At 47.4% G+C, this 11,477-nt stretch overlaps 1 protein-coding gene across 1 annotated transcript; it reads left to right on the plus strand.

Moving 5' to 3' along the window:
* Nucleotides 1–394: 394 nt before the first annotated feature.
* Nucleotides 395–10,953, plus strand: echdc3 (enoyl CoA hydratase domain containing 3). The gene is made up of 5 exons (XM_072563022.1): nucleotides 395–603; nucleotides 3,803–3,924; nucleotides 6,031–6,128; nucleotides 6,997–7,197; nucleotides 10,435–10,953. The coding sequence occupies exons 1-5, from the start codon at nucleotides 416–418 to the stop codon at nucleotides 10,765–10,767; spliced, it is 942 nt and encodes a 313-aa protein (XP_072419123.1). The 5' UTR covers nucleotides 395–415; the 3' UTR covers nucleotides 10,768–10,953.
* Nucleotides 10,954–11,477: the final 524 nt, after the last annotated feature.

The following is an 11,477-nucleotide window of genomic DNA, read 5'->3' on the forward strand; positions in this document are numbered from 1 at the left end:
TAGTGAACCAGATGGGTTTTTCCAACAATCAACAATAGACTGATGGTCATCATTATACTTGATGTGAAGCTGCCGGAGTCGGACTGGGGTGGACAAGGGTCATAAATCACCCGAAACCAGGTTATAGTCCAACGGGTTTATTTGAAAAAACTAGCTTTTGGAGCACTTCTCCTTCATCAGGTGCTATTAGACTTGTTATTGAATTCAAATTCCACAATCTGCCATGGTCAGATTTGAACTCAGAACATTAGCCAGGTGTCTGGATTAATATTCTCACGGTCCATTGCCTCCCCAAAACAAAACTGCGAAAAAGCAAGCAATCTCCTGGCATGGACTGTAAAGTAGGTGGAACTTTAGCTGTGAGTTTCAGGTTGTGTTGGGGCTGTTGTATTGTACGAACAGTTGGGGAAGCACCATGGGGAGTGTAGCTGCTGCTGGAAGGTATTTCAGGAAATTGAGAGAGTTTGCACGAGCCTCCGTTCGGCCTTTCCAGGGGAGAGACACGACGGGATGGTTACCGTCTATTTACACGCCAGGCCGCTGTGTCAGTGAAACAGCTCAGTGTGATAAACTGACAACCAGGACTCAGAAGAATGGGATCAGGTCAGTGTTGGACGTGGACCAGGCCAGGCACTGTACACTAGACATTACACAGACCCCCCACCCCCAGGGTCAGGTCACACTAGACATTACACAGACCCCACCCCCAGGTTCAGGGCACATTACAAATTACACAGGCCCCCCGCCCTCCCCCCAGGTTCAGGGCAAATTAGAAATTACACAGACCCCCCACCCCCAGGGTCAGGTAACACTAGACATTACACAGACCCCACCCCCAGGGTCAGGGCAAATTAGAAATTACACAGACCCCCACCCGCAGGTTCAGGGCAAATTAAAAATTACACAGACCCCCCCTTCACCCAGGTTCAGGGCAAATTAGAAATTTCGCAGCCCCTCCTCCCCCCCAGGTTTAGGGCACATTAGAAATGAGACCCCCCCTCCAGATTCAGGGAACATTCAAAATTACACAGACCCCCCCCCCCCCACCCAGGTTCAGGGCACATTCAAAATTACACAGACCCCCCCCCCCACCCAGGTTCAGGGAACATTAGAAATTACACAGACCCCCACCCCCCCAGGTTCAGGGCACATTAGAAATTACACAGACCCCCACCCCCCCAGGTTCAGGGCACATTAGAAATTACACAGACCCCACCCCCCCCCCCAGGTTCAGGGAACATTAGAAATTACACAGACCCCCCCCTCCCCCCAGGTTCAGGGCACATTAGAAATTACACAGACCCCCCCCTCCCCCCAGGTTCAGGGCACATTAGAAATTACACAGACCCCCCCCTCCCCCCAGGTTCAGGGCACATTAGAAATTACACAGACCCCCCCCTCCCCCACCCAGGTTCAGGGAACATTAGAAATTACACAGACCCCCCCCTCCCCCCAGGTTCAGGGCACATTAGAAATTACACAGACCCCCCCTCCCCCCAGGTTCAGGGCACATTAGAAATTACACAGACCCCCCCCCTCCCCCCAGGTTCAGGGCACATTAGAAATTACACAGACCCCCCCCCTCCCCCCAGGTTCAGGGCACATTAGAAATTACTAGGTAAAAACAATGACTGCAGATGCTGGAAACCAGATTCTGGATTAGTGGTGCTGGAAGAGCACAGCAGTTCAGGCAGCATCCGAGGAGCAGTAAAATCAGCGTTTCACCGTAACGTCGATTTTAACTGCTCCTCGGATGCTGCCTGAACTGCTGTGCTCTTTCAGCACCACGAATCTAGACATTAGAAATTACACTGAACCCCACCCCACCCCCATCCCCTGGGTTCAGGGCACATTAGAAATTATACAGCTCCCCCCCCCCAGGTTCAGGGCACTGTTCTTAGTCAGATAGGTTGGTACAGGGTTGGCAGTAGTGGCACCTTGACCGTGTACAGTTCCTCTCACAGAGGCGGGGAGGCAATGGTCTAGTCGTATCCTGTTAATCCAGTGACCCAGCTAATGTCCCGGCGACCCAGGTTCGAATCCTGCCAGGGCAAGGATTCAATAGTTCTAAAGAAACTGACCATGAATCCATTGCTGCTGATCAGGAAAAGCACATCTGGTTCACTAATGTCTTTTAGGGAAGGAAGTTGCCATCCTTTTCCAGTCTAGACAAGCAGGAGGCTGGAAGAACACAGCAAGCCAGGCAGCATCAGGAGGGACAGGCAGGAGGCTGGGGGAACACAGCAAGGCAGGCAGCATCAGGAGGGACAGGCAGGAGGCTGGGGGAACACAGCAAGGCAGGCAGCATCAGGAGGGACAGGCAGGAGGCTGGGGGAACACAGCAAGGCAGGCAGCATCAGGAGGGACAGGCAGGAGGCTGGGCAAACACAGCAAGGCAGGCAGCATCAGGAGGGACAGGCAGGAGGCTGGGGGAACACAGCAAGGCAGGCAGCATCAGGAGGGACAGGCAGGAGGCTGGGCAAACACAGCAAGGCAGGCAGCATCAGGAGGGACAGGCAGGAGGCTGGGGGAACACAGCAAGGCAGGCAGCATCAGGAGGGACAGGCAGGAGGCTGGGGGAACACAGCAAGGCAGGCAGCATCAGGAGGGACAGGCAGGAGGCTGCAAGAACACAGCAAGCCAGCCAGCATCAGGAGGTGGAGAAGTCGACGTTTTGGGTATAACCCTTCTTCAGGGCTAGTCCTGATGTTACCTGGCTTGCTGTGTTCTTCCAGCCTCCTGCTTGTCTACTTTGGATTCCAGCATCGGCAATGTTTTTGTCTCTAATCCTTACCCAGTATGGCCCAAATGTGACTTCAGACCCACAGTAATGTTGTTGCCTCTTAACTGCCCCCTGAGTAATTAGCGAAAGAGCAATAAATGCTGGCCTCACTAGAAACACCCACATCCAATGAATAACAAATAAAGTTTCTGTTTAGAACGGAAATGAGAAACTTCTTCAGCCAGAGGATGGTGAATCAATGGAATTCATTGCCACTGAAGACGATAGAGGGCAGGTCATTGAGTGTATATAAGATGGAGATAGAAAAGGCTCTTGAGGATCAAGGGTTACAGGAGAAAGTGGAAGAATGGAATTGAGAAACTTATCAGCCATAATTGAATGACGGAGCAGACTTGATGGGCTGAATGGCCTAATATCTGCTCCTATGCCTTATGGTCTTATGGGCTCGAGCAGTGGTTTGTGGGAAGTATTCCAATGTAAGGTAAAAGAGGCAGCCATCTTAAATGGGCAGAATGTTGGCAAAACAGAGAGATTTCAAATTTCCATCAACCATAAGAAATAGGAACGGGGTAGGCCATCTGGCCCCTTGAACTTGCTCTGCCATCCAGTAGGATCATGGCTGATCGGACATTCCTCACGTCCACATTCCTGCCTTTCCCTGTAACTCTTGATTCCCCGACTGATCAAGAACCTATCTCAGCCTTAAACATACATAAGGACTCTGCCCCCACAGCTCTCTGTGGCAAGGAGTTCCAAAGACTCACAGCCCTCTGAGAGAACAAATTTCATCTCAGTTCAGTCTTAAATTGGCACCTCTTTATTCTGAGACAATACTGTCTCCTAGACTCTCCCAGGAGGGGTAACATCCTCAGCATTGACCCTGTCAAGCCCCTTAATGAGATCACCTTTCACTCTTCTAACTCTAATAAGGACAGACCCAAACTACTCAACCTCCCTTCACAAGACAGTGCCTCCATTCCTGGTGTCAGCCCAATCAACCTTCTCTGGACTGCCTCCAATGCCAGTCTGTTCCCAGAAAGTAACTTGTCTTCTGTCCAGGTCCATTGTTCTGAATAACCCACAGAAGAGGAATGCTTTGTCACTGGCCATGTTGGAATCTCTGTGCAGAGACCTCCTCCACGATGCAGAAAGCAATGACCTCCGAGTTATTGTGATCTCAGGTAATTCCAGCCATGATTTAGCATTTAATGGACCGACTTCGATCATAGCAAGACTCATGTGGTAAAGTAAAACATAGCCAGGGAAATAAGAATGGTGGCTGAGTGGTTAGCCTGCTGCCTCACAGTGTCAGGGACTTGGGTTCAATTCCAGCCTTAGGTGTGGAGTTTGCATGTTCTCCCTGTGTTTGTGCGGGTTTCCTCCCACAGTCCAAAAGATGTGCAGGTTAGGTAGATTGACCATAGCGTTCAGGGATGTGTAGGCTAGGTGGATTAGCCCTGAGAGGTGCAGGATTGTAGGGTTAGGGTGGGATGCTCTTTGGAGAGTCAGGGTGGACTTGTCAAGCAGAATGGGATTCCATGGGAATCTGTGGATGCTGGACATCAGAAATTGCTGGAGAAACTCAGCAGGTCTGGCAGCATCTGTGGAAAGAGAAACAGACCAAACGTTTCGGATCCGGTGACCCTTCCTCAGAACCAATCTGAATCCGTCCACCTCGGCTTTTAAAAATATTCAATTATTCCACTGCCTGCAGAGGCAGAGAGAGTCCTAATGTTACACAAACCATCTGAGGAATAAAAAAATTCCTCAGCGCTGACCTAAGAGGGTAAACCTAATTTTAAAGGAACCTTTTTTTTTGGACACACCACAAGAGGCTTTCCAAGAACACCTTGTCGAGACCTCTCAGGGTTTTGTACACATCAATCAAGTCACCTGCCCCTCTCGTAAACCCCAGTGGAAACTGAAGCAGCCCTGTCTGCACTTGTTATAGGACAATCCAGTCCTTCCAGGGATCAATCCAGTGGGTTTCCTTACAGTAGCCTCCAGTTTATTTCCATCTTTCTTTAAATAAAGAGACAAAACTATTTGGAGAGGAGGTCACACCAATGCCCCTGTATAGCCAGGGCTGTCAGGTGACTGTGCCTTAGGAGGGAGAGGTAGACAGAATGAGTGCCTCTGTTACCGGCCCCCTTTAGAGATCAGGTCGCTACTCCCATCACAATCTGGGCCTCTCCCCTGCCTCCTCCATGATCCCCACGTTCCACCTCCCCCTTCTTGAGGGTTAAATGGCGAAGGGAGGTCCCTGGTTGGTGGGGAAGCTGATTTTTCTGTTGCTGGGGTAGGAAGCAGAGCCAGCAGAAACATTCTGGCCATGTCTTTTGTTTACCAGTTGGGTAAAATGGTCACTGAGCTGCTGACTCTGTGTGAGTTCTCATTCGGGAACAAGGGTTTGATGGACTGTATGGCCTTCATTACCTGTAAAGTGCTGAGGGAAATATACAGGCTGTCTCTCAATCTCTCTCCGTCTCTCGCAACATTACAGAATTGTTTCAATGCAGAAGGAGGCCATTTCACCCATCATGTCTGTACTAGCCTTCTCAGTATTTTGACCCAGTGCCAAACGCCTGATTTTGCCCCTACTCTTTCTCACTCTCTGGCACTGTCTCCCACTCTCACTGTTTCTCTCTCTCTTCCCTCTCTGTCTCTTTCCCACTCTTCCTATTTCTCTCTCTCTTTCCCTTTCTTTTTCTCCCTCTGTCTCCCACTCTTGCTGCTTATCTCTCTCTCTCCTTCTCCCTCTCTATCTCTCTTTCTCATTCTCATGGTGTCTCTCTTTCCCTCCGTCTTCCTCTCTGCCTCTGCTCCTCTCTCTCCTACAATCACTGCTTCTCTCACTTTCTCTCGTTCCATCTCTGATTCCTATCTCCACATCTCTCTGCTTCATCCTTATTGTGTGTGTGTCTCTCTCTCTCTGTCCAACTCTTACTTTCTCTCTCTGCCTTTCTCTCTTTCTCTCTCTCCCCCATTCTTACTCTCTCTCTGTCTCTCTGTCTCTCTCTCTGTCTCTCTCTCTCTCTCCCTCTCTCTCTCTCTCCCCCTCTCTCCCCCTCTTACTTTGTCTCTCTCTTTCTCCCTCTCTACGTCTGTCACTCTCACTCTCCCCACACCAGAGATCTGAGAGTGCAGAAAGCAAGAAAATAATCAACTCTTATTTAGCAGAAGAATATGTTCATGAGTCATTGCTAGAAATGTTTCTATTTATTCTACTTGTAATATTAGCGTCATATTTCCATGCGAGGCTGATACTGTGTGATTGGTGCATACAGCTGAAGGGCCTGTATTTTCATCTGGCCACAACCTCAAGGAACTAACATCTGCTGAAGGATGGGATCATCACGCTGAGGTGTTTGCAGTCTGCACGGACGTAAGCTGATCATTTTACACTTAATGGAATGAATAACAATTACAATTATTCTGTGCCTTTAACAGCAACTTATTGTTACTTTAACAGAATAAAATAAAGATGATTATCAAGCCAGATTTAACACTAAACTGCATAAGAAGATAGTGGGGTGGAATCCGAAAGAGGTGGAGTGATTTAGGGAGCAAATGTGGGACTTTAGTGCCCATGGAGCTGTCAGCATGGTCACTCAAGTTAGAGTGCCAGTCCAGAGGGTTGCTCCCTCAGTAGAAAGGGGAAGCAGTGGCCTACTGGTATTATCACTGGATTGTTAATCCAGAGTCAAAATGTGTAATGCTGGAAAAGCACAGCCGGTCAGGCAGCATCCGAGGAGCAGGAGAGTCAACATTTCGAGCATAAGCTCTTCAGCGTATGCCCGAAGCATTGCTTCTCCTGCTCCTTGGATGCTGCCTGACCTGCTGTGCTTTTTTAGCAGCACATGTTTTGACTCTGATCTCCAGCTTCTGCAGTCCGCACTCTCTCCCTGTTAATCCGGAGACCCAGATAATGTTCTGGGGAACCGGGCGTCAAATCCCGCCATGGCAGATGATGGAATTTGAATTCAATAACAAGTCGACCGATGACCATGAATCATCGATTGTCGATTGTCGAGAAAAACCCATCTGGTTCACTGATGTCCTTTAGGGTAGGAAACTGCCATCCTTAACTGGTCTGACCTACTATAGATAATACAGACATGCAGTAGCCCCATGGGAAGCGGGCCATACAGGAGGAGGGGCTGAGAAATGATCTTGAGTGAGGGGGTTTCAGGAGTGAGATGGCAGTACAATTAAAGGTTCCCTCTGCTGATCAAACTTCCTACAATTTACAGGTTATGAATCTGATTCAGGATATGCCGGTGCCAGTCATTGCAAAAGTTAATGGTTTAGCCACTGCTGCTGGCTGCCAGCTCGTTGCCAGCTGTGACATCGCGGTGGCATCAGAGAAATCGAGGTTTGCAACTCCAGGAGTCAATGTCGGGCTCTTCTGTTCCACACCAGCTGTCGCTGTGGGACGATCGCTTCCTCGGAAGGTATGCCTTACAATCACAGAATCACAGAAACAGGTCATTCGGTCCACACTGGCTCTTCAAAGAGCATCCCACCCACACCCCTACCCTATCCCTGTACCCTGCACTTCCCATGGCTAACCCACCTAGCCTGCACATCTGTAAGACATAGGAGCAGATATTAGGCCATTCAGCCCATCAAGTCATGGTTGATAAGTTTCTCAACCCCATTCTCCCGCTTTCTTTCCTTCAACCTTGATACCCAGGAACTTATCTATCTCCATCTTAAGTACACCAGTGACCTGGCCTCCACAGACCTATGTGGCAAAGAATTCCATAGATTCACTACCCTCTGGCTGAAGAAGCCAGAGACACTATGGACAATGTGGGTAATCCCATGGCCTATTCACCTGACCTGCACATGTTTGGACTGTGGGAGGAAACCAGAGCACCCGGAGGAAACCCACACAGACAGTCACCTGAGGCTGGAATTGAACCCGGGTGTCTTGCATTGTGAGGCAGCAGTGCTAACCACTAAGCCACTGTGTCACCCAATCATTTCATATTTTCAGGAATTACAAGTGTTAATCATAAATGTGATTCCCCATCACTGTTAGCAGCACTGGAATCTTATGCAATTGAAAATGCTTTTGATTTCTGTGGAGGGCTGCTAATTGTTAAAGTTCTGAAAGGTGAGCCACTGGACTGTTGGCAGAAAAGGAAAGAACTTGCGTTTTAATAGCGCCTTTCATGCCCCAGCAATTCCAATGCTCTCTTGAAACAGTGAAGTACTTTTGAAATGTAGTCACTGTTGTAATGTAGCCAGTGTTGGATTGAGTTGGACAAAGTTAAACATCGCACAACTCCAGGTTATAATCCAACAGGTTTATTTGGAAGTACAGGCTTTTGGAGTGCTGCTCCTTCATCACGTAGCTACCTGACAAAGGAGCAATGCTGTGAAAGCTTGTACTTCCAAATAAACCTGTTGACTATAACCCACTGTTGTAATGTCGACAAGGAAAAACCAATTTTACCCAGAAACAGCAAAGTAGCAATAATCAGAAAGTGTGCTGTCAGTCAGTAAATGGGAAGAGTCAGATTGGGCCTCAGTATCATGTCTCATCCAAAACATGTGAAATGGTAGCAAAGTGTGCCATTCAGCCCCTTCAGCCTGCCCTGTCATTCAATAAGATCACGACTGATCTGTTTGTGTTTCATAATCCACATTCCCACCCACTCCCAATAATATTTGATAGCATTGGCTAATAAAAATCCATTGACCTCCACCTTAAAAATAAACATGACACCCCTGACAGTGCAGTGCTCCCTCAGTACTGCCCTTGAAGCATCATCTGCTGTGCTTTTCCAGCACCACTAATCCAGAATCTGGTTTCCAGCATCTGCAGTCATTGTTTTTATCTTGAAGCATCAACCCTGCTTTTGGCTTGGAGTGAGACTAGAACTCACACCTTCCTTTTTCAGGCTGACCCTTTCTTCCCAATAAAAAAGCATTCCCTCATTCCGGTGCTCCCTGGTTCTTCCCAAGCCAAAAATGTAAAAACATGAAACAAGATGAGGCCGCTCGGCCCTTCGAGTCTGCTCCCCCATTCAGTAAGATCCTGATCTGTTTTTAACTTCAATTCTACATTCCTGCATAATCCTGATCATTTTTCATCTCCTTGATCATCAAGAATTTTTCCTCATCTCTAACTGAAGAGGGTGGTAACTTATTATTGAACCAAGACCCCTAGATCTAGATTCTTCCAAAGGAGGGAAACATCCTCTCCATAGCCACCTGGTCAATTCCCCTCAGGATCTTACATGTTTCAATTAAGTTACCTCAGACTGTTCTAAATTCCAGAAGATACAGGCTCAGCCTGTCCAGCCTTTCCTCATAAAGCAATCTATTCCAGGGATTAGTCCAGTAAACTTTCTCTCAACTGTTTCCAATGTATTAACATTCTTCTGTGAGTACTGTGACCAGTAACATCAATGCGCTGTATAATTAAGTTAAAAATCACACAACATCAGGTTATAGTCCAACAGGTTTATGTGGAAACACTAACTTTCGGAGCGCTGCTCCTTCATCAGGTAGCTACTGGGGCAGGATGATAACTAAAGTATAACCTCCCTACTCCTGCATTCAACTCTCCTCACAATAAACCAACACATTCTATTAGATTTCCTGATCCTTACTAGACCTGCAGACTAGTCTGTGATTGGTGCACTAGGACACCCAGAGGCCTTTTCATGAGGAGATGGGAATGTCGAATATGAAATACAGGAATAATCAGCCAGGATCTTATTGAATGGCAGAGCAGAAAGAAGGGGCCAAATGGCCCACATCCTCATTTTGGAAGTGACATTAAACTGAGGCCCAGTCTGTTCCCTCCGATTGACATTAAAGATCCCACAGCACATCAGAGAAGGACAGAGAAATCAGTCCTTGCATCTCAGAGCTCTGTAACCTCTCACCATTTAGATAATATGCTTCTTTTTTATCCTTTCTGCCAAAATGGACAATTGTAGTCTTTCTCATATTAAACTCCATTTGCCAGATCTTTGCCTACTCACTCATTGTAGGCTCCTTTGCAACTCACTTTCATAGCTGTGTTTAGAGAGTTAAAGCTTCATAGAGGTACAAAGCACTTCAGCCCAACTCGTCCACGTCAACCATATATCCTAAATATATCTAGCCCCATTGCCCATTTTGGCCCATGTGTCCACAGCAAATGTATCTAACCTCAGCCACTTCATTCAAATGATTTATACAGGGGCTTCCCGATTTACAAATGTCTGACTTATAAATGCTCATACCTGCAAATGCAATCCCATACAGGGGCGTACTCTTAAGGATCCAACATACAATTGTTTCCCATACTTGTGAACGATTCTTAAAATTGTTTTGCACCGTGTTCCGACTTGCATATAAATCGACTTGGGAACAGAGTCAAGAACTGAACCTGTTTGTAACGCAGGCACGGTCTGTATAAATGATATGGAAGGGGGCATATTAAAAAGGCACTTTGGCCTGTGTCAATATGCAGAGGTGCCATGTTGGACTGGGGTGAACAAAGTCAGAAGTCACATGACACCAGATGGAGCAACGCTCCGAAAGCTTGTGATTTCAAACAAATCTGTTGAATTATAACCTGGTGTCATGTGACTTCTGACTTTGTGTCAATATGATCAGGGAAGGAATGTGTTTGTCTACTCAACCTTTGTTGTGCGGAAGAATTGAATAAATTCCATTCGTGACAGGTTGCTTTAGAAATGCTGTTTACCGGAGAGCCTATTTCTGCCCATGATGCATTGCTGCACGGACTGGTTAGTCGGGTGGTGCCTGAGGACAAGCTGGACGAGGTGACTATGAAAATTGCGAACAAAATCTGTGAAGCAAGCAGGTCTGTTATCGCGCTGGGAAAAGCCACGTTTTACAAACAAATGGCCCACAACCGAAACGAAGCATATCAAATTGCTGCACAGGTCATGGTGGACAACCTGGCACTGAGGGATGGTCAGGAAGGAATTCGGTCTTTCATCCAGAAGAGGAAACCTGTGTGGACACATTCCACTGAAAGGGCACATGAGTAACAGTCTCTGCTATCTTGGTGTGTGCAGTGTTTCTAAGTAAAGGTGCACTACTCTGAAGCCTAATAGCTATGAAATTCCCAATGTGAGATCTGATCCCTTCAAGGAACTTCATTTCTACTTGGAATGAATTGTAAATATAATACGGATGTTATTACAAATAAAGAAGATTGTAATTTATGTAAAAAGTAACGTTTGCACTACACATGTACCAGGCAATGAGCATTTCCAGTTAGAGACAATTTAACCATTACTCCTTCTTATTCAATGGTGTTACCATCAGCGAATCCCCCACTATCAACATTCTGGGGCTTACCATTGACGAGAAACTCAACTGGCCTCGACACACAAACACAGTGGCGACAAGGGCGGGTTAGAGGCTAGGAATATACCTCCTGACTCCCCAAAACCTTTCCAGCATTTACACAGCACAAGTCAGGAGTGTGATGGAATACTCCCCACTTGCCTGGATGGGGGCAGCTCCAACAACCCTCCAGAAGCTTGACACCATCCAGGACAAAGCAGCCCACTTGATTGGCACCAGATCCACAAACATCCACTCCCTCCACCATCATTGACGCTCAGTAGCAGCAGTGTGTACCATCTACAAGATGCACTGCAGAAAGTGCTCCTTAGACACCTTAGAGGGCACCTTCCAAACCCTCAACCACTTCCACCTGGAAGGACAAGGGCAGCAGATATGTCGGAACACC

The sequence above is a fragment of the Chiloscyllium punctatum genome, chromosome 44, assembly GCF_047496795.1.
Source record: "Chiloscyllium punctatum isolate Juve2018m chromosome 44, sChiPun1.3, whole genome shotgun sequence".
NCBI classification, from domain to species: domain Eukaryota; kingdom Metazoa; phylum Chordata; class Chondrichthyes; order Orectolobiformes; family Hemiscylliidae; genus Chiloscyllium; species Chiloscyllium punctatum.